The 23,587-nt window shown below is 46.9% G+C and overlaps 1 protein-coding gene across 1 annotated transcript in view; it reads right to left on the bottom strand.

Annotated features, from left to right (window-relative positions):
- Positions 1–21,856, bottom strand: part of LOC144149731 (protein arginine N-methyltransferase 5-like) — a 45,473-nt gene extending 23,617 nt beyond the window's left edge. Inside the window, exons 1-8 of the mRNA XM_077681383.1 lie at positions 21,704–21,856; positions 19,883–19,998; positions 16,683–16,768; positions 14,196–14,327; positions 10,299–10,465; positions 8,060–8,273; positions 4,673–4,756; positions 1,214–1,285 (exon numbers count right to left, since the gene is read on the bottom strand). Of these exons, the coding sequence (XP_077537509.1) occupies positions 1,214–1,285; positions 4,673–4,756; positions 8,060–8,273; positions 10,299–10,465; positions 14,196–14,327; positions 16,683–16,768; positions 19,883–19,998; positions 21,704–21,792 (960 nt within the window). The 5' untranslated portion in view covers positions 21,793–21,856. The remainder of the gene's footprint in view (positions 1–1,213; positions 1,286–4,672; positions 4,757–8,059; positions 8,274–10,298; positions 10,466–14,195; positions 14,328–16,682; positions 16,769–19,882; positions 19,999–21,703) is intronic.
- Between the last annotated feature and the right edge of the window lie 1,731 nt (positions 21,857–23,587).

Genomic DNA, 23,587 nt, shown 5'->3' with positions numbered 1-23,587 from the left:
AAAAGAAGCTGTTTTAAGACCAGCGTCCCCCCTTAAGACTTGTAGGAGAGCTATTTTTCCCGTCCAGAAATCCCCTCCAGCCTTCTTGGCTTCTGGGCTTTCATTTCCAACAAAAGACAATGACAACAACACAGCAGACACAGAACTGAGCCCCACAGCATGCAGGCAGCACAGAGTTGACGTCACCCGTGAAGAAAAAAAAAAAAAAGTTTCTCAAATACTTACGTGCAATCTAGGGGTGATGATGCGAACTCCCTTTGGAAAGAAACCAGAGCGCAGGAATGAAGAGAAAGACCCGAACCAAGCAGCTAGCCAAAAATTTCCTTCCCACTAGTTGCGCGCATGAACCCTTCTATCTGGCGTGCAACTGAATGCAGTAATGTACGAACCATAGTCTATAAGCGTTCCAAATAACTTCTTTTACAAGAAACACAGTGCTGTCAATGAAATCCAGTGCTCTAACAGCAGGAGCACATACACTTTCAGGGGGGACATGGCTCTTACAACAATTTCTTTTATTCGTTAAGTAAACTCTGTGAAACTTGTCAGTCTTGCTGCTTTTCCCCCCCTGACTTTAGATATGGTATTATTTTTTGAGCAAGTCAATTAGTTCCCAAGATAATTGGAGATAATTAGCCATTTCTGGAGGAACAATAGACAAAACAGCAATCGTCATAAAACTGTAATCTTTATATTTTCTAATACCACGAACCCTGGTGAGTGCAGTAAGAGAATCCGTTTTTTGATGCACCGCCTGGAACTAATTTTACAGCTCATTAAACTTTGGTGTTTGAAATGGGCACTCAAAATGGTTCCTTGCCACTGGTGCCACCAAAGTTTAATGAGCTGTAAATTAGTTCCAAGCAGTGCATCCAAAAACCAATTCTCTTATTGTACTCACCAGGGTTCAGAGTATTGGACAATATAAAGATTGCAGTTTTATGGCTAACACTGTTTCGTCTATTGCTGCTCCAAAAATGACTAATTATCTCTAATTATCTTGGTAACTACTTGACTGACTAAAAAAATAAGGCCGTATTTGAAATCAGTAGAAAAAAAGCAGCAGGGCTAACAAGTTTCACGGTTTACTTAACAATTCAAGTTGCTGTTTTAAGAGAAGTGAAGTGTCCCCCCTTAAAAACTGTAGCCTTTTAAACACAGCAATGAGGCGTCTACCTGAAATGGGAAGCAGCAAGCATGACACAGAACTCACCTGCAGTGGAGTTTGGAGGTAGTCTTCGAAGCCCCTGACAAAGCTCCCCAGCGGGTCGTCGTGCGGCATAGTCTGCAGTAGGCACCAAATGTAAGCAGAACAGGACAGCAAACACGAGGTGCAACATTAACCGTGCAGGTCTAAGCCTTCAGCTTTTAAACTGGACGGCAACAACAGCAAAACTAACATAAAGCTGGAAATGTGCCACAAACTTTTCTTATAATATGTTGCGCCCTGCCTTTGGCACAAATGCCAAGACACAAGCCTCGTAACAGCAGGGAGAAAATCTACTTGCCCAATTCATCAAATGCTTCAAATGGTATACCGGGTGCACGAGGTATTTGAGAACAGAACGTTGGCGTCAGGCACAACAGAATATCTCCAGCAAAATCAGACATTTTTTGAACAAACTTACGAAGTACTTCTGTTATAGTTTAATTCCATAACTACACAATGAATCTGCCATCAGCAGCTATAAGTGATTCAATTCGGCTTCGCAAACGGCTGCATGCACGGAGCTGGTGCTCCTTAGAGATGTCGGCCATTGAGTTAGAAATGGCAGCCCTCAGCCAGTATTTTGTATTATGCGGTCCTTTGTTGGCCTCTCCCTCAACGACGCCCCAGACATAGTAGTAAAGAGGATTTAAATCTGGAGAGCTAGGAGGCCACAAGTTGGGAGTGACGAGGTCGCAGACATTGTCAGCCGGGCACTCAATAATGGGTGATGCAGGCGGTGTCGGCAAGAGCTGAATCTTGCTGAAAGACATATCTTTCTTTCGAAACACTCTCTATCCATAGCTTTACAACGGTAACAAGCACATCCATGTAACCGGCAGCATTAATGCGGAGTCCTCCAAAAAAAGTGTGCCAGCATGCCGTCACCCTCATTGCGGACAACGGATAACACCAACGCCGGAGAAATTAAGGGGTTCTGACGATGTCTGAACGCTGACTGTGCTTTTTCCTTTTGCTACACATGCCACATCACCGCCATTACACACCCCCTCCGTCCGCACTTTGTAAACGAAAGACTTCGCTCCTTTCAGGAAGGTAGCAATTTCCAAGTCGCTGTGGTGCGCGGCCAGGGCGACGAGGACTGCATGGCGTTTTATTTCCCGCTTCAACTTGTACACTTCCACCTCTGAACACACTGCGCAGCATGAAGCATAAGGGCTCGACGAATAAGAAGCCGTATGCCTAAACATATATGATGAGCCTGCTGGAGCCTATGGCGATAAGGAATAGTGTCCTCAAATACCTCGCGCACCCGGTATGCAGAAAGCAGATACAGTGCTACGTCCCTTTGTGAAAAAAGTACGGGCAGTGCTGAGTCTCCTTCTAGTAGACTTCAAATTTGACACTACTGCCTTTGCTGCTCGGAGAAGCAACTGGCTTATTAGACACACCACAGCAGAGCACATCTAATTTTAATCACTGTCGCCACCGTCCTCATCACCGTCACCTGCTGGACGCCCACAGCAGCCTGAAAGCCTCCTCCAGTCACTTTCCTCCGCCTCTATCCCTTATCAGCTAAGCCCACCCTTTCACCTTCAAATACTACCCCTTTTGTAATGCATTGAATTTTTCCCGCACTTTCAGAATGCCCAAATTAAACCGCCAAGTCTCAACAAAGACGAGTTTTTCATTTTCCTGCGTTAACTGCTGGGATAGCGGTGCATAAAATAGTGACTAATGCACAGAGCGCTAATGTTGCTTTTGATAGTTAAGCACTTCAAACATCCATACTACTTCAAAGCTGGTGCTCCATTTCGTACCGCGCGCCTGTCAAGCACACACACAGCGGCACCGAGCTGCTCTGGGCCCACTGCTGCTGTTCAGTTCAAAGCCCTTTCACCGGTCCACAAAGCCTTCAGTGCAATTTGTGGGAATTGCGGAGCTCCGCCATCTTTCCTATCCCTCTCGGCCCGCCGCGGAGGTGAGAGGGGTGGTACCTCTCTCTCCGCGGTCGCGCGCTTCCCCCTTTGGGAGGATGCCCGTGAGAGCGGGGGGCGCTGCCGAACCCCTCACGTGACAGGTTTTGCCCGGAAGTTCCGGCGGCCTGGTCCAGGACGGGCCACAAGGAGAGGGCCTCTTTGGATGCGAACCATCGTCCGGAGCGGCCGTAAGTACGACTCGCCCCTTTTTGGCCTGCCTTTGTCCGCCCTCGCGCCTGTCTCTCCCGCCCTGGCTAAGGTGGTCTTGGCGGTGTAGAACGACGTGCCCGACGTCTCCTTTATTGCATTGCAATAAACGTCGGAGTGGGCGAATTCTGTGTCCTGTGTTCCTTGCTGTTCGCTGCCGCTACGCCAAGTTGGCGATCCGTGGCGGTGTTCAGTGGAGCTAGCCTTGCGGCCGGATCTCGAGGATCGAGCTAGGCCGCTGTCAGAACCCTGGTCCCCACAAATTCTTGCACAAAACTCAAAACTGGAGTACATGCATTCACATGGACTTGCCCTACCACTAATCCTGCTTTCCTCACCACCCTTGATTTTTCACTCCTCCTTTTTCTCTTTACTTCGTGCCTGCTTTTCACCTCTCATCTTTCCTTCTTTACATAATTTGCATGGGAAAATTGCACAAAGAAGCTTTTGGCAGTCCGTGCTCACTGCCGAGGCCAACCATAACCTTGCTTCTTTCGTACTTGCCAGCCTTGCTCTTTCTTTCCCCACTGATTTCAAATGTGCCATTATTTTTTTCAGCTGGTCAATTAGTTCCCAAGATAATTAGAGACAATTAGCCATTTTCGGGGGAACAACAGGCAGAACAGTGCCAGTCATAAAATTGCAATCTTTATATTTTGCAATACTATGAGCCCTGGTGAGTGCAATAAGAGAATCGGTTTTTTGATGCATCACTTGGAACTAATTTTACAGCTCATTAAACTTTCGTGCCTGGAATGGGCGTTCAAAATGGTTCCTTGCCACTGGTGCCACCAAAGTTTAATGAGCTGTGAAATTAGTTCCAAGCGGTGCATCAAAAAACCGATTCTCTTATTGCACTCACCAGGGCTCATAGTATTGCAAAATATAAAGATTGCAGTTCTATGACTAACACTGTTCTGCCTGTTGTTCCCCTGAAAATGGCTAATTATCTCTAATTATCTTGGGAACTAATTGACCAGCTGAAAAAAATAATGGAACATTTGAAATCAGTGGGGAAAGAAGTAGCAAGACTGAAAAGTTTCACAGGGCTTACTTAAAAATTAAAAAGGAAGCTGTTTTAATACCAGTGCCCCCCCCCCCCCCTAAACACTGCAGCGCACAGCAGTGCCAAAAAATTGTCTAAAAACCTTATCCCAGCGTGCGCAGAACATCCGCTCTAGAACATCAGAGATGACGCGAAAAGCCAACGATGTCGGAGCGCAAAGCAGAGAACTTTAACTGTATCGTTTTCCCGTAAGCGACACATTGTTTCCGCAGCGAGCACACCACTCGGTGCAGCGCCAGCGGCAGCACTCACCGTGTACAGGTGGTCGAGGTACTGGTAGTAGAGCCGCCTGTGCTCATGGTGGCAGTTGCCTTCCACCATCACCTGGCAGTTGAGCTGCGTGGTGAAATGGAAAAAAAAAAGAAAAAGCAGCACAATCAATACTATGCACACAGAGTCCAACTCCACTACAACAAACTCTGCTCCAACGAAATATTTCCAACTGCCTTCCAGCTAGCCATAGAAGTCAATGCAATAAAGTATTTCCCACGACAAACTATTAGTCTGTCTTGTTCCCACTTCAACGACATTTTCGCTCAATGGGGCTGGGTTTGGACATTGATTTTTACGATAAAATGAGCATAACGCTATTCATCTGTAGCTTTTTATACCTTCAGGGGACCCACACCACCAACCACAAACAAAAAACGCATATGTTTGCTGGTGATAACGATGTGGCTGGCCATTTTTACAAGAGGCACAGGCCCGGTTTGCCTAGCCGCAGCTACAGCCAATCGGTATCCATTTGAAATCACACAAATGTGCCTTGCTTGCGCTGCAGTGTCACACATCCGTAGTGAGCAGCTGTAGTTACAATTTTCCTTCTACCAATTCATGTTCAGTCTTGAACCCGCATCATCCTACCTTAAAGGAGCCATGAAGACAAAATACAAGTTGGGTTTAATAGAAAGACTGCTTAGTCCCGATAACCAATATCATCGCAATATTCGAACAAATGACGGAGATATTGAAGAAAGCAGTCGCGACCCCCTAGCCAATTTCCCGCAACTTTTCTATGACGTCACGGAACCTTGTTTGTGCGATTGGTGGCCGCCTCACTGACCTGTCGCGACGACACTTGACTGGACGGCTGTAATGGGGCCTCTAGTTCCATTTGACCGCATCACTTGAATGCTAACGTGCAGTTAACGCGCTGAAAATTACGTTTTATTGTTGGCCCGTATGACGTCATTCTTGCTCATAACACGTCACTGTGGCGCAAAATTTGAAAGTTTTTAAATACTTGTTGTTTTATTTTCGTTAAAAAAACATCTTTTGTGGCTGTAATGGAGCTGAGTGAGATACTGAATCCTACTTCTTTCAAATTAAACGAAGTTGTATTTTTTCTTCATGGCTCCTTTAATGGCAAGCGTACATTCGTTATAAATGCAAGCGCGCGTGGCTTGCCTTCCAAGGCCAGATGCCACCGTGCCCAGTCAGAGGATAAGATAACGGGTGCTGCTCCTGCCACAAGGGAGAGGGGGGCTTCTGACAGGGCAGCAGTTACCTGCTAGGTAGACGTGCTTTGTTATACAGCGATATGTTTTGCGACTGCTTCCCCCCTCGTATCATGCCCTCTACGTCACGGTAAAAAACGGATAACCACTGGTACTTTGGTTATCTGAATAAACACAACATGACTGTGCGTTACACCTTACCCTAAAGATAGCATGATGGGGTCAATGATGTGGATAATACATGGGGCGGCTTTTCTCGCCCTTCTGTGGTGTGTTGGGGCACACTTTGCCTCAACGAATTTCCGCTTTAATTAAATTTTTTGTTCATCTCGTCAATTTCATTGTAGCTGGATTTGACTGCACTATAAATCTGTCCACGGACAAATCTGGTATCTAACCCTTTCAGGGTCACGGACGTACATGCACGTCCTCTGCAAACACCTTCAAAATGGTCAATAACGTACATGTACGTCATCGCTTGTATGGGGCGCTTCCCGCTTTTTGCACCCGCGAAACTGATGTCTATTTGATTTCGATTCACTCAAAAGGTGCCGGCTTGTTACTCTCTCATTTTTATTTAGAATTTTTTTTGTGTTACTCATGAATTAACCACATGTACGTAACAACACTAACGATTTTTTTGTCCCTTTATGGTCACCATTAAGAAATTACGATAACTTTTTCTCGAAATAGATTCGTTGGAAGAATTTAAATCAGCAATAAAAAAATCGATCCTGGGGGGGGGGGGGGGGGGGGGGGGTCGCATTCGACGAAAAAATTCGCCCCTCAAAGGGCTAAACTGGCCTTCCCGGCTCCAGCAATAATAGAATCTTTTGAAACAGTGCCCAAATACGTCCTTTTTCTTCTTTTCTGGAGCCCGTTCACAAACCAGCTGTCCAAATATCTGCTAAAAATCCCTTTTGAATACATGTACACAAAATTTACCTGCTATCGAAAGCATTGAAGTCGCCAGAAATAACACAGAAGTGGCGAGAATAATCAACTAAGTAGTGAGCGCCAGTAAGTTCAAACGTCTCACCAGTCGCCCCTTGTGAAACTCTGCTCAAGGGTTGCCAGCCCCCTTTGAAATTAGAGCCTCAAGTGCCCCATCCACTACAGAAGATGACCACCACTGTTACTGTAAATAAAAATTGGCGCAGCTGGAGAAACGGCGTAGCTGGCGGCCCCTCTCCCTTCGTCGAATACCCAGCTGTTGCACCTCCCATGGACTTCCGAACTTGCCGCTGAAAGTTCTCCATGACTGGCAGACCCGGATCGTTTCGTCCGCAGGCTTTCAGATCTCTCCCAAAGTGCACCGCGCTAGCATGCACTAAAACCTGCGGCCAAGTCCAAAGCCTAACGCCTGCACTACAAACCCAAAGGAAATGCTGTGTGCCTGGAATGTGACGACAGCTCATTCGGAGAGACATCGGTTTGATAGCATGAGGGAACCAGGTTTGATTGCGACCACGGTAAGCTTTTTTTTTTCCAAATTGTCTGTACATGTTATTTTGCCCCGCTGCTGCCAACCCTGAACCCGTCAAGCCTTTGGGGTGGTTGTGGTTACGCTGCTGGTTTCACGGCATACAGGTCCTGGGTTCGGTTCCTGGGACCTCCCTGAACACATTTTTTTCTTGAGGCTTGGGCTTTTTTGGTGCGACGAAGGGAAAAAGCTCGGCCTAAACGGCTCTGCTCTTAAAAAACACCTTAGTTCGCATAGGAATCAAACCCGGGAATCCACAGCAGGAGTCCAGTGAGTTACCACCGTGCAAGCTAAACACGTCGCATGCCAGTCACAGAGAACTCTGATTCTGAGAAAGCCGTGGCGTGACGCGTCGCCATTCTGCCCGTCAGAGTAACACCACGTCCCAGAAGATGAACCAACGAAAACGAAGAAAGGGACGCAAACACGATACAGCAGTAAGGAAGTCTACGATAAGCATCGGCAAGTAACGCTGTGGGCATCCTCGATTTACAAGTCCTGGACAGTCCGCGGGGAGTCCAAGGACGGCGTTCGGACCGGAAGTCTCACAGGAATACATGGGAAAATCGAGCGCCGGATCACATCTCAGGCAGTCCGCGGATGATCCGGGACTCATAATCGAGGAAGCCCTGCAACGCTTTCGCCTACAAAGCAGGTAAGCAGCCCGAGGGTGTTTTTCCACCGAGTGGCGGTCGGTACCTTGAAGAAGCGCAGCAGCACCTCCTGGTGCGGCCTGGACAGCACGGGGAAGCCCTTCTTGTTGGTCAGGAACAGGGTGGTGCTGACCACCACGCAGCGCACGGGCTCCCCGAGCCAGCGCAGCAGCCGACGCTCCGACGGGAGGTCCGCCGTCAGCCGGAGCACCAGGCCGATGCGCTTGTCCGCTCCGCACACGCCCCGGAACACGTTCCACCTGGATCGAGAGAACGCGGTCGGATTTTCGGAAGCTGAGATCATCTCCCCTTTAGCCAGCTTCGTTGCCACCTTCGCGGGCAGCCCGCCATGTTAAAGGAGCACTGACACCAATTTTCGGCGTCCGCACAAAGCGGTGAGGTCAGGCAGGGAGTCTGTCATATGCGCCGTTCGGGATGAAAGTGCGGGAATTTGAAACAAACGATTTTCAGGCAGTTCAATGTAATTAACTATCGCGTGCTGAAGTATTTGAAGTGCTGTTTCAGGTTGGCCAGACCATTAAGCATCGATAAAAGCAATAAAAGTGTAACATAAAATTTTCGTGTCAGTGCTCCTTTAAGCCCCATTTCAATTCGAACGAAGCAGTCAATGAAGACTGCTTTGAGGAGACGGCATGAAAGTCAGCAACGATGCAGGCGACCTTCCTGTCCAAACTAATAAGCGACGCTAGCACCACGTTTTTGCGTGTTAATGTTGGAACAAAAGCCCCTTTTCCTTTATTGAAATACGCAGTATAATTTATTACTAGTGGTGAAGATGACTTTGTTTAATTTTTAAATCACGTAATCTCGCCGATTTCGTAAATAGTATTACCGTTATTATTACAAACATTACGTGATTTAAAAGCTACAAACAATTGTACAATTTTAAAATTTTACAATTGTACCAGGCTTGTACCAGAAGTTACGACCATTTGAAGTTTGGGCCTGGAATGTGGGAACTAGAAAAACTGGTTTTGCCTTCCAGGCCCAAACTTCGAATGGTCATAACTTCTGGTACAAGCCTGGTAGAATGATGATGTCAGTCTTACTGCACTTGATTTGTGCACAGTTCACGGGTACCTTGTTCAGCTGCATCCCTCCAGCAGTTATTTTACAAAGGCTGTCCAAAAATCAAATACAAAAGTTCGAATAAATTTGAATGTAGTCGTTTTACACAAAAACAAATTTACACAAAAAACATTTTACACAAAAACAGGGGAGATTGTGGTGGTCTACACAGACAGTAGAGAGGCCATAAAAATCCTTGGCCGCAGCCCCAGGACTGGCACGCTTGCTCACAGGATCAAAATGGCAAGCACAGTGCTGTACCAGCAATATGGAGTGGAGGTGAGGGTGGACTGGGTACCAGGTCACGCCGGTGGCATTGGCGATGGAGCCGCACAGGCGTTGGCGAGCGAGCTAATGGACGACCGCTCCGCCCTGGTGACCCAGACTATGCCCGCACCAGACGACCCTGACCCAAGAGCCAAAATTCTGGCAGCCAAGAGGGAGCGAAGGTGCGCCCTTTGGCAGCACATCCCCACCAACCACCACCCACTGCCCCGAGGACTGCCACGGGGGGCTCAGGTCCTCATCCACAAGACACGTGCGGGGGCCGCACTAACAGCAGACGTGCTCGCCAAATGGCGGGCCCACCACCGATGCAGGCCCGGGGCTGCCGACGACGACAGCGACGACGACGACCACGAACAGGGCCCCATAGTGAGCTGCTCCACATGCACCATGGAAGTGTGCCCAACAGTGACCCACATGCTGTGGGAGTGCCCTGGCTACCGGGACCTCCGTGCCCAGTACCTGCCACCGCACATCAGCACTCTGCATCAATGGACCACTCCCAACAACAACAGCCGCGACACCCTGCTCTCCCTCTGGGCGTTCGCTCACGAGGCAGGCATCGATCGCCGCATGTGATTGCAAATGTATACCATGTACACGCATGTGTGTACGCACTTCTTTCTTTGTTTCTGTCTCTTCTCCGACACCCTTCTTCCCCCCCTATTAGGCCAAAGAGCCATTCCACAATAAAGACTTTTCATTCATTCATATTTACAATCAGAATGAAGAACTACATACGTTTTTCAATTTCCATCATCATAACTGTAAAAATACAGCTCTTGGACATCAAAGACCCATGTGCCCCCTTAAACGGGATGCACAAGTCCCATGCGTCAACAGGGGGCATATTGGCCAACCTTTAACATGCTCGCAGCACGCCCGAAACTCCAGAACGGTGGGGCATATACCATTCCCAAGGGTCGTCGACGCCGGTGGGGTCGTTGTCCTTCTCGTCAATGGTGTCTTCCGAACGATCCCCTTGTCCCTGTTCCGCAGAGGAAGGCTGGCACAGGTAACTGCGGGTCTGTGCGCTGCCCGAGTCCATGGGCACCAGGATCCACGGCTGGAACATCAGCTGCGAGGCAGCCACAGCTGGTTCAGAACGCGCCCGTTCGGAACATGCAGCCTAACCCACTTGGGTATACTAACAACATTGAAGTGCCACCGAAAAGCCACTGTTACAACCAGTATTTGTTATAACAGTGTTGAGCAGAAAAAGTTGCTTCTGCAAGCATTACAGGTTTTCACCCAGAATTTACAAAACGGAAATGGAACTGCACGGCCGAGCACCCAGACTTAGCCAAGCGGGTGCCCCTAGAAAAGACCACAGTCTTTCACATCAGGAGGAAGTCTCCGCATCAAATCTTTGACCATTCCTTTCTTTCTGGTTGGCAGATTGCATGTTACTGAAGTGGCATTGTTTCCTGCCTTTTTTAACATCGGTGATCAACAGTGGCCTTTGCCCCCCCGTAGCTTTACTCTAATCTGGACAGTGTTAAAGGGCTGCCCCCTGCCTCTCTCACTGCCTGGGCCAGGGCTGACAGGAGGAGATCAGAGGGGCAGTCAGGAGGTCTCCTCCTTCAGGGATGGCATATGGCTGCATAAAAGGCACCAACTTTTTCCGAGTGTTGGAAAGATAGAAGAAAATGCCGCAACTTATTTCACGCTTAAAAAGTCATGCTCGGTCACACACAATGCACCCGTGATCTCTCAGATCTCCAAATACTGCACTTTACGTAGGCTCGCACCGTCAGACTCAATTGTTATAACCAACAATAAGGAAAATGACCATTGTTACAAGCGCTTTATTTTACCATGCAACATATAGCAAAGTTGGTGGTGCCACGACTGTTCACTGTTATATCCAATATATATATTTGTTATAACCGGTATTGTTATAAATGGGTAGGACTGTATTGTCATGCAGTGTAGAACAAAGCAAAGCTAACATTCACTGGAGCGAAGTTGTGCTCTGCAATAAACAAGAAGACAGGACAAGCGACGAAGAAGCAGTCAATGAAGTGACATGCACAGTTGGGCATCGGCAAATGAAATGCCATGGTGTTTGCTTTTCATGCATTTCTTATCCAGAGTGCTAATATTTCTGGTAACATCAATACAGTTGAACCCCTATATAACGAACACTCATACAGCGAATCATTGGCTATAGCGAACTCAATACAAAGTTTGGTTGCTCACGCTTCATTTCAACGGCACTATTCTTTTATAACGAAAGTGAAACTGCGAGATCCGCGCGCGCTATCCGATACAAAAGAAGAAATATGTGGCTAGTAGGCTGAGAAGCAACTTGGAAAAACTACTGGCGTCCGAAACTACAGAAGTAGAAAATGTCCCTTTAATTAATGTCACCGTGGAAAACTCCATCCTGCTCAGTGCTGTGAATAGCCACCAGACAAAGATCACATCCTTCCTCTAAAAAATAGGAATGCAGGCCTGTTTTGTCAAATGAACTTTGTTCTGTTTGAATGTTCTGGTTCATTTCATGTTCTGGTTCATTGAGCTTGAAATGCCAGAAGGAGGAAGATAAGGGTTATCGTTAGGGGTGTGCGAATATCAATTTTTTAATTTCGAAGCGAATTCGAATAATAAAAACAACGTTCGAATCGAATCGAATATTTTTCGAATATTTTTCGAATACGAATACTTATTGTTTTTTGTAAAATTAAAGTTTTCAACATCTAGAGACACAAAAACTGCAACTTTATTGCACAACAAATCACACAAAGTGAAATTAGGAATTACACAATGCCACTGCACTCAGCAGGTTAAGGTCTGCACTACCTTAAATGTTAATATGGAGAAAGGTTAACTGCTAGACATGTTCAGGGAGCAGTGTACGGCTACCCCACTCCCTTTCCCCTCTTCCCCAACTAGGCTAACAAGCCCCCCGTATCATTAATAAAGTTTCATTCATTCATTGTTCTGCTCGCATTCATCGACGCGCAGCGAGGCATGCCCGAGCCCGTGCACATTGCCGCGCGCTGATACAGTAAAATCTCGATGATACTAATCTCGCGGGACCGCGAAAAATATTCGTATCATCCTAAATTCGTATGAACCAACGTTCACACAGACCAAAAAATTGGGCGCTGAAAAAAGTTTTCTTTTCTTACTTTTGCGTGAAGAAATTTGTGATTTTTTTCTGCTTTTTTTAACCTCCATGTCGCAAAGCAGCCCTTTCTGGAGTGGCTTCGCGCTTGTCTCCTCACTCGCTGTGCCCAAGCTCGCTACACGCCGCAACAGTCAAGCGTGAACCGCATGGTGCGTTTTTGCACGCGATTCGCTCGCCTCGGCTCGGCGAGCGCTGTATTTTGACGCCCGCATCGACGATTTCGCGCCCGCGGTAGCGCCTACCTCGGTCAGAAAATGACGCACGACGCGCGCGGCAGAATGGAGGAGGCTGACTACTTGCGATGAGATCAAGACAGCCGGCTTGGCTCCGCCGGAGATGGTTAGGCTTAGCACCCCGGCAAATATTTTATGGGCGCTTTCACTAGCGGCGTGGATGATGTTTTATAGTACCGTTTTCGCATGCATTATCAACTCCTTTACCGCACAATCAACTTCGTGTCTCCATTGAGCCGCATTTTAAAGAGCGGTTAGAAGCGGTCGCTCGAGCGCCCGCGCCACTTCGCAGCTGGAGCCGACGCCATGTTGATGCCGCCGGCTGCGCCGCGCGCAGCGTGGGAATGGTTTCGCGGCGGTGTCAGCGCGCGTTGGGCGTGCGCAGAGCGTTTTCGCGAGCAGAAAACAACAGCCCGGCCGGTTCTGGAGAAAGAGTGACAAACAGGGGAGCGAGAGCCGTCACTTGCTCGTTCGGCAGTCGGGTGCCTCGCCGGCTCGTTCGTATCTTCCGCCGGGCCGCGCAGGTCCGTTCGTAACAGCCGAAATTTTTCCCATTGCAAACAATGCAATTTCGCCGGGACTTTCCGGAAATTCGTATCATCCCGAAATTCGCACCCCCAGAATCGTATCATCGAGAGTCCACTGTAACTACGAATAAACACGGATACAGTCTGCGAAAGAACGTATACCGTTCGCCGTGTATATGCTTCGCGACTTTGCTGCTGAGACACACTCTGAAACTATTATTATTTTTTTTTTTAGTTTTGGGTGGTTCGAATATTTCGAACAATAAAAGTGCCGTTCGAATCGAATCGAATACCAAAAAATTCGAATCGAATATTCGAAGTTTCGAATATTCGCACACCCCTAGTTATCGTGTTGTGAACGCGAGTGTGTTTGTTTCTGTGCACCCTTGCTTACGCCGCGCATATACAAGCAACGCCATCTGGTTGCTAAGCGTGCAGATGGTGATGCTGTGACGTTCCCCTAGCTGTGTTCCCATGGGCCGCAGGTCTGGCCCCTCTACGCCGCACAAGCGGCGTTCGCGGGGGATGCTCAACCGTTCCAAACATTTGGCACTTTGCTGCAGCAACAAAAAAAGCTTGTTTCGCCGCACGAGCGGCGCCGCATCTGTGAATTCGCAGGGAAAATCGCAACATGTAGAATGGGCTTTACTCATGAGATCAAGTTGTTTATGGTTTTTAAGTGGAGTTTTGGTCATCGAAAGCATACACAGGGAGTTACAAATTTTTCTGACGGCGACATCCTGATGCGTGTCGCAAAGGGATAAAAGTGATGAGGTCGTGTTCAGAGAAAAATATCCTTAAAAGTGCCCCTCAAATGTTTCAATGCACTACGTGCATGGTTCTCCTTGCTCTCCCCCAGCAGCCACTGGAGTCTGCGTTTCCTCTGTCGGAAGACGTCCCCCCCTCCCCCACCTGGTAGCCGCTGGCGTTGACGAGGTAGTCGGCCAGCATGCGGGCCATGTTGACGCAGCGGCGGCTCTCCACCTTCAGCAGGACGGCCGGCACGCCCAGGTGGGCCGCGTACGACAGCTCCTGCAGGAACACCTGGGAAAGGGGCCAGCCAGCACACGGAACGTCTTGAAACGTCTACGGTTGTGCGAATGTTCGGCCACTTCGAACATTCGAACGAGTATTACAGTGAACATTCGAATGAGTATTACAGTATTCAAATTCGCTTCACCCCGAATTTAAAATTCCCGACATTTCAAAGTATTTGGGGGCGAATGAATATCAAAACTGCGTTCGTTCACCTACTATGAGGTGTTTCGATTTCGTTAGGCAAGCCACAGTGTCACTGGCATCAGGCTTACATATTGACTACATGCGGAGCCAAGAAAAGCTAATTCACATTGGGAGCGTGGTCGCAGCCACCTTATGCGCGCACGTTCGTCAAGGTAGTCAAGGCTCTCGTTTCACTGTTCCAAACAATGAAACGGTAACTCGTGTGGCATGTACGCGGTGAGCAGGTGTTGATTGCACTCTGCGCTTGAACTTCAGAGTGCATCAGTTGCTTCAATCAGTCAAGTGACACGGCCAATGCAACCACGGGTGCCAACCCGGCATGAAACTACAAAATATGTAACCAAACGATTTTCTGTGATGTTTTATGCACGTGTGTGTTGTAGGGTGTTATCTGTGTAGAAGGGAGCACCTTCTACAACTTGTCTTTATAAAGAAAATTTTTTTACGGGTTAAGATATGTTATCATAAGTTCTCGTGATGCCTTTGTATGCTGTAACCTCAGAAATAAAAAATTTTTGCATAGAGCAACTTGAAACTGTTCAGTTCTGTTCTTCGGACATTTGACAACTATTCTAATTCACTTTGAAAGTATTCAGCCCCGAGGACTATTCGCTTCGAACTAAAACATCACTATTCGCACGGGCCTAGAAACATCCGCTCCCATGCGGAGCACGACGGGAAATATGTTGTGTACACCGAATTCCCCACTTCTCTCTCATTCATTTTCGCAAGCACTGCCACCTTGGCAAGGCCAGCATTAAAGGGACAGACAACCGATTTTTGTGGAGCGCACGTCACCTAGCTTGTGTGAAAGCCAAAGTTTTATACAGTGGGGTATAACCGCAAAAAATTTCCAAGTAAACAGGAAAAAATAACTTCAATTTGGCCCTAAAATTTCTCAAGTCCGAAAGGTGGCGACACGTAGTGTCTACGTGCCCAAACACCTTCGTCAATTTTAACACACAATTTAAAAACCACAGGAAAAAACAGGCAAGGTTGCACATTATTATCGATTTAGCCAGGAACAAGCTTTTAAACCCCTCCTTTTAATCTAACGTACAGTTAAAAGTATGTTGCCGCATGGCTCACTGTCACAGTTGATAGCATTCTTAGCAGTTATATGCATGGGTGGTAGATCCAAAAATTGTGATTTGAAAAGTTCTAGGGAGTCGTCAGGCAAACCACTTCAGGTTAAGGTGTTTTAGGCGATGTTCTTTCATTTGGGATAGGATAAAGAAAAAGTACTCGGCAAAAATCAGCTGTCTGTCCCTTTGGAGCTTTTATTTGCCTGCCCAGAGCAGCTTTGAGCAGTTCCTGGGCAGCCCAAAGCTGCTCCTGCCATAGGAATTCTATTGAAAAATAAAGTACGAAGCTGCTATAAGGCCGTTCGGAGCTGTCCAAAAGGACAAATTAAGAGAGGCCTCTTGTAACGAGCATCTAACACGAGAAAGAGTACAGCCAAGTCTCCGAGTTCAATGCTTAGTTCTCCTTTACAGGGACCAGAAAAAAAAACTATAGCGAGAAAATGTGGAAAAAAGAGAAGCCAAACCAACGTGGAACGTGCAAAAATTTCTGAAAGCATTGCTACAAAGTTTCCATGGGACCCAGAGTATGCCTACATCATCAATGATCGCTTAAAATGTGTTCTTCGAAAAACTTTTGCAGTGGAAACTAATTCAGCGACCTTCCATTACAATGCACCTTACAGGCTAGGAGTTTCTTTTACATGTTTACCCGCCGCGGTGACTCAGTGTTTAAGGCGTTGCACTGCTGAGCACGAGGTCGTGGGTTCGATCCGCGGCCGCGGCAGCCACTTTTCTGATGGAGGCGAAAAGCAAAAACGCCCGTGTGTTCGCGATTTCGGCACACATTAAAAATCTCCAGGTGGTCAAAATTAATCCGGAGCCCTCCACTACGGCGCGCCTCATCACCTGGGTTGCGTCAGCGCGTTAAACCCTACAATCAATCAATAAATCAATCAACCAATCTTTGACATGATAGGCCACAGGCTTTAAATTTTTAGGAATTCGTTTTCCTATAGTAAGTCGACATGGTGACGACAACCCTCAAAATGAAAACCTCGCTACTGAAGTGTGCTCCACGAGAGCCAACTACAACCCAATAATGGCTACAACATACAAAAGAAATCGAGCGTACCTTCTCAGACATTTTTCGGAAATTCTCGGCCGGCGAGTCCACGTCAATCCATTCCGATATCTTGAGCGTCACCAGGCTGCCCCAATCTGCAGTTGAAGTAGAGGTGCTCTTCAACAGAGGGAATCTGCCACCAACACACCAGCGCCAAGATTTGTTGTGTCTCGTGAAGAACGCGACCCCGGCTTTGCAGTGAAACACAATATCGAAACTGGCAACACGGACATTTGTAGAATTTACGCAAAAGAAGTGTGGACTTTGTGTCATAAAATTCAAAATTTGGCACACGCTCTGCCAAATTTTTACTGAATTGCTAAAACTTTGAAATCTCAATTCAGGTTTTATGTGCTGCTGGTACACCTGGGCTTATTATAAGTGAAGCCATAGTGGAGGGCTGCGGATCAATTTACTGGCTACCTGGAAATAGTCAATGTATGGCAATATCTTGTATACACTGAAACTTTGATCCATACTATCTTTGTCAGTAAACTGACCCGCCCGGTTGGAAATCCGAGATGCTCAGTAACAGCACTAAGCTACTATGCTGGGTAACATATAATTTCTACCAGATGAAATCGGACGCAAGTACCAATAAAAACACCAATAAAAACATCGCTGTTTCCCTACGCACAAAAAAAAAAGTGAAAACAGCGGCATACAGACTGCCGACAACACTAGAAGTTACTACTGCTTTTGCACAAGAGAAAGACCCTTCTCGCGACTTGTCCCCAACAATTCTCATTTACATTCTATTGCTTAGTCCTCTCTCCACACTGTATCCTTTACATATACGTACCAAGCGGCTGAATTTAATACATCACTGCCATTACTCCTCTGATAGCATGTTCATCATCCCGATAAAAAGGACCTTTCTGGGGTAAATTTAAATCAGTGGTACCATCAGAACACTGTTGTCAGGTAACTAATTTTAGTTCTACCTTTTTTTGCTACCCTCCCACTCAACATTGCGTTTATAATTGTTCCTTCCGGCATACATCAGCTGGTCAGCTCTTTCGTGACCACGCCATATAGGCCATCGCTCGCAGGTGAGCGATGATTTTCAAACCTCCCACATAAAGTAAAAGCGGTGCTATTTGGACAACCGAAGCCATCTGGCGCGTTCATTGGAAACCCCTTTTTCAGTTTCATTGACGGTTGTTTACATTTCACGTGGGTAGACGGTGTCGGGAGCGGAATTTGAACCCAAGGTACCCGCAAGTTGGGCGAAAATGGCGTCCTGTTTCACTGCGCGCTCTGGAAAGGTGGACAGCGGTATCTATGTGAATTCTTCACATTTCAGTTCTGATTGAAGACTGTCCCATTCAACAGCCTCAGACTTCTGCAGATGCTGCCAGGGAAAATTCGTTTTTGACTTCGCGCTGTATTTATAAGCAAAACGTGCCTAATATTTGACGACAGCGGTATTACTTTCACGTGTAAGGTCTGGACAATGCGCGGGGGGGATATTCTGCCAAATGCACCGCGCCGTATCGCGTTATCACCTTCAAGATAGCCTGGCGCTCGCGTAAAATTAGCGCTGCAGAGCGATGCACGCTGCTTCTCAAGAGCGCTCATTTTTTTTTCTTGCTTTTTGCCACTGCAGTGATAAGGATTTTGAGTGAGGCCAGAAACAAGCACGCTTGGATGCGTATTTTAGAGAGACTGACTGACTCTCGAGTGGCTTCACGAAGTGGCACAGCCGTCAGGGCCGTTAGGTTGGTGGGCCCGCAAAAATCTAGAACTTGGTGTACAGCGTTGATGTATATATTGAATCATAGCTTAGGAATGTAGAAACCTTTCGCGTATCTTAGTATTCCCAAAATAATTTTTAGGCTCAGTAAAACCCCTGTGTTTTCAGTATACTTTCTTTGCAGATTTTTTTTTTTTTCGTTTTGTTGGCCAATAAACTCTCAATAACTACACCTTTCACAAAACTGCTGGTTTGTGTTTGAAAGAGAAACCTATAAGCTACAATTTCAGGCATAGCAATGCTAAATGTGTCCAGTAGCTCACGAGAAAAAAAGTTTTCTGGACGCATTCAAAATCAGCCATTTTTTCACAGTCACGAAGGAGTTAATGTCCACATCTACCTACATATGTTTTTCTAACATCACTTTCGTACCCCATGCTCCTGCCTTTAGCAAAATAAGCCAAGAAACCGTTTTACTATATCCATCCCCTAGTTAGCGGCCATTCTGTGAAACTTGGAGCTAAAATGAACATGGCCGTAGCACTCTGCCCTTCAGTTGTGTAGATCAGTCTATCAGGTGCTAACGTGTACAGATGTGTGAAGCAGTTAAATTTTCAACCAGAATAATGATGGACAATGTGGCCTTGTAATCTGATATTTCATCATTCAGCGAAAGCCTACCATCCCACCCTACTTGCAAGATCTAGAGGAAAAAAGGCAGAGGTACGTCACGGCCCTCTGCAGTGATGTAATTCGGGTTTCCACTGTGGTACAACGCTACCCCAGTCGTCAAAATTACGATTCCGACCTAGTTTGTGGTCGACTGCGACCCTCTGTCTCTATATGCATGGTTCACGTGGGTTAAATGTGATAGCAATTTGCTGTATTCCACCCTGCGGGCATGCCAATGTGCTATCACAGTCGTAGTCGCCAAGTTGGCAAGGAGCAAACAGTACAAAAGTACGGGCCCTCCAGAATGCACTTTTCTCACGAAAGATGCACATCAATCAATCAAATCAACTAAGATCAACTATACAAGATAAAATTTAAACTCATAAAGTGATTATAATGCAATAATAAGTGATAATAATAATAAAGTGATTATAATGCAATGTTATAATGCAATTTGGCAAGGCACCCTCTTCATCTTGAAGACAATCATCGCAGACTTTACTGCGAGGAATTCAGCATTACTTGCCACGGTGGCTCAGTGGCTAAAGCGTTGTGCTGCTGAGCCCAGAGACACGGGTTCAATACCAGCCGCACTGGCTGCTTTTCAAAAGATTGAGGTGAAAAGCGAAAGCACCTGCGTGTCGAGATTTCAGCACACATTACAGATACCCAGGTGGTCAAAATTAATCCGGAGGCCTTCGCTCAGAGCCTCATAGCCCAAGGGTAGCTTTGGCACGTTAGCCCCCCCCCCCTAATTTGAATTAAAGCAATCCAACTTGAACGCCAGCTGTTGGCCAAACTACCCTGCGCTTACCCATAACTTGTAAACCGAGCAACCCACCCTGAGAGGGGAGCACCAGGTCAGGTCGCAACGACGATATTTCGGTCTTGTCATTGGAATCGAGGACCCCTCGCCTCGCCCGTGGGTGGCTGACATGGACCGCCACAAACTTGAACCTACGAATGGAACGGGTGGTACAAGAATTCAAACAATGCAAATGGATCCCCGTTTTCAACCTCATCTAGCAAAACAGTAAACTTACCAGCCCGGTTACAGCATGCATGTGTGCATATACGTATTTATGGGGGGAACATGAAAGACATTTTGGCAAGCATCCTGAAAAAAAGTGAGTGCACCTTTCGCAATAGAAACAATCCCATTTTTAGCCCGCAACTATGAAATTACTGCCAACACACGTGACTCCACATCCATTTGACATGACATTACAGTGTCGTCTCTAGTGACACAAGCCAAGCCCTTCTGCTGCACAAACAACCAGCAGTATTGATAAGTTCAGCTTATGCAGGTACACGTTTCCACCTGTTCACGATCGTTCTTGTGCTGCCAGTAAACCTTTTTTTAAACTGTGACCTATGCAACCTGATGGCAACCTGTTCTTGGAGCACAGCAACGGTCAAGGAGGTGGAAAATGACATAGCAAGGAAAAGTGACAGCACAAAAGAAAGCATAAACATCTTGTTTAGAAACAGTTCGCCCTGTTGTTTCCTCTCCATCTTGTGGGAACCGAAGCTCAATGAAGCTTAGTCACTTGCCCTCGTGCCTGCCAATGAAATGAAGGTGCTTGGGTGACGGTCCGATAATGAGTCGATGGTGGAGTCACTGTGACAGTTTGAACAGTGCCACAGAGCCCTTTTCGAATGTGCTTTGATTGGCCCAACTTGAAAGGTTTGCACTGAGTTATGTCTTCAGGTATGGTTCTAGAAATGGCTGAAAAATTGCTGCCGCACTGGACAATCGTTTGTGCTTTGAGAATTACAATATCAGAATGAACGGCTATCCTGCCAGAACCGTGTTTAGTGCCTTGGTTAAGCAAACCTAGCCTCCTGCATCCGTGAATGAAATCGTTGTTATTATAGTGGGTACAAAATTTCAAGCATAATGAAAAAAAAAGAGCGATGCTCCAAAGTTAATCTAAACAATCTATTTGTGGTGGAATGCTACTATCAAATGTATGCACACACATTAACAAAGAAACCAAGGCACGGAATCGGAATCGTCTTCGTGGCATTTCACTCATGTTAGCATGTTTATGACAACCAATATACCCTGAACCAACCTTTGCAAACTGAAATCTGGCGTTTGACTGCAATGAAGACCTGTGTTTTTTTTTTTTAGTTAACATTGCTGAAAGAGTTATTTCGTACTGATCGATGAAATTATTATTTGACCAACAAACTATTCCCTCAACGTGGCAAGTCGTTCAAGATAGTCTGCAAGATTCAACAGGTATACGCAGCATTGTCAGGGGCCTCGCACTCAACAAAACTGCAACAAGATTGAATAAGATACGACAGAAATAATTCTAAAGCTAAAATGTTACAAATTCCAAATGAATGACTAACGTTGATGTGCGTTCAAAGCACGCACATGTCAAGCGCGCAGCGTATGAACGTAGATAAGCAGAGCGCATGATAACGTTATTTATGAATTACTTGCACTACATTTATTCCTACGACATCGCGTCGCGAATGTAGATCCGCCACAACAATGAATGCGAATTAGAACGCGAGCTAGAACGACCAACAATGCACGCGACTTCAGACGCGAACTACAAAAATTAAGCGAACAAAACTGGCAAGACAAAACAGGCATTTCAACACCAACTGTCAATGACTTTGACAAAAATTGTGATGCACAAACCCATCTTGTCCAGCAGAAATAAGTGCTTGAGAGAGGTCTTTCACAAAATGCAGGTCAATTCCACACGAGACTGACTTGCGGCCCGCCATGTTCGAACTCGCCGGGAAAGAGTGGAGGAGGAGGTGGAGGAGGGCATACACTAGCCTCGCTCCGGAGACAATTTTAAACGAAATAAAGTTTAATGTTCAAAATCTTCAAGTATTACTATACCCACATAGTTTTTAATAATTTATCATACGTATGACCAACTCCGATCGTTGCTCCGTTGCTATGACAACAAAGAGCGAAATATGGCCGCGCCCAAGCAAAAGCATGTGTTCCGCCACAATCAACCACTCACTAACTCTAATCACTGACGCCAACTTCCCGACTAGGCTAGGTAACTCGGTAGAGTGCAACACGACCCCGGACTTACCATTTGTCCGGAACAGCCGGAATGCCACATGGGTTAACCTGCAGGAGAATCTGGGCAGTGACCACATAATACTCCAAACAAAGATAGAAGCAGAAACTGCCAACCCCGGTACCAGGAAGCACGAAATCATAGACTGGGATGCCTTCAGAAAAAGACGCAAAGATGACAAGCGGGAGGTCGATACCTTCACCGAATTCACCAGGATCATAAAAGACGATGTCAAACCGGTCACTAAAGAAATTGAAGCACCGGCGGAGTACGAAGCAATGGACAATAAATTAGCGCACCTGCTAGAAGCCAAAAACGCGCTCAGAAAGAGGTGGGAAACGCAGAAGCTCAATAGGAGACTTCGCAAGAAAATCGCGCTCCTCAACAAACTAGAAAAGTATGCCAGGGAACTTAACCAGCAGAAGTGGAACGAAATATGCACACAATTGGACGGCCGTATGAGAGCGGGGGGGAGATGGAATCTCCTCAAACTTCTCATCGACGGTACGCAAACCAAGAGCAATCAACAGATATCGATCGACAGGATCCTACATCAACAGCGCGAGAAAGGTCTAACAGACGACGACATCCTAGAAGAACTAGCGAATACCTACCTCCCCCTTGGGACGAGCGGAGAAGAGGACTACCCGGAGTACAAGGGCGAAGCGAACCCCGGTCTGGACGAGCCGATCTCGGAACAAGAGGTTTGGGAAGCCCTGCAAAACCTAAACTGTAGATCGGCTCCGGGACCCGATGGGATCACCAACACGCTCCTCCACAACCTGGATGCTAAGTCAGTAAGAACGCTGACGAATGCGGCCAATCAGGCCTGGGAAACTGGACAAGTTCCTGATGAGTGGAAAACGGCATCAGTTATACTGATCCCCAAACCCGGCAAACCTCTGGGCCCCAACAACATGCGACCCATATCGCTCACTTCCTGCATTGGAAAGGTACTCGAGCACGTCGTACAAAACAGAGTATCGGACTACATCGAGAAACACGATGTCTTCAAGCACAACATGGTGGGTTTCCGGCCTGGGTTATCGACCCAGGACGTGATGCTAATGCTGCGCCACCAGATACTGAACAACTACTCCAAAGACGTGAGAGGCGTCCTAGCACTCGACGTAACCAAGGCATTCGACACTGTTAAGCACAAATTCATACTTGAAGCCATTTCCAAAGAGAACCTGGGGGCGAAATTCCATTCGTACATTAAGTCGTTCCTCAGAGACCGGAAAGCAACGATCAAGATCGAACTCCTCCAATCACGAGTATTCAAGCTGGGGCCGCAAGGAACACCCCAAGGAGCCGTCTTGTCTCCCTTGCTATTTAACCTCACCATGAAAGGACTGTCAGACAGATTAAGTACAATTAAAGGAATCAACCACGCCGTCTATGCAGACGACATCACGGTATGGAGTCTTGGAGGATCGGAAGCAGAAACCGAACACGCCCTGCAGACTGCGCTCGAGACA

This window comes from Haemaphysalis longicornis, unplaced genomic scaffold, assembly GCF_048455015.1.
Source record: "Haemaphysalis longicornis isolate Haplotype H1 unplaced genomic scaffold, Haemaphysalis longicornis Haplotype H1 scaffold_8, whole genome shotgun sequence".
In the NCBI taxonomy this organism is placed as follows: domain Eukaryota; kingdom Metazoa; phylum Arthropoda; class Arachnida; order Ixodida; family Ixodidae; genus Haemaphysalis; species Haemaphysalis longicornis.
Note: the sequence above shows the minus strand (reverse complement) of the source record. Positions and strands in the feature narration are given on the sequence as shown.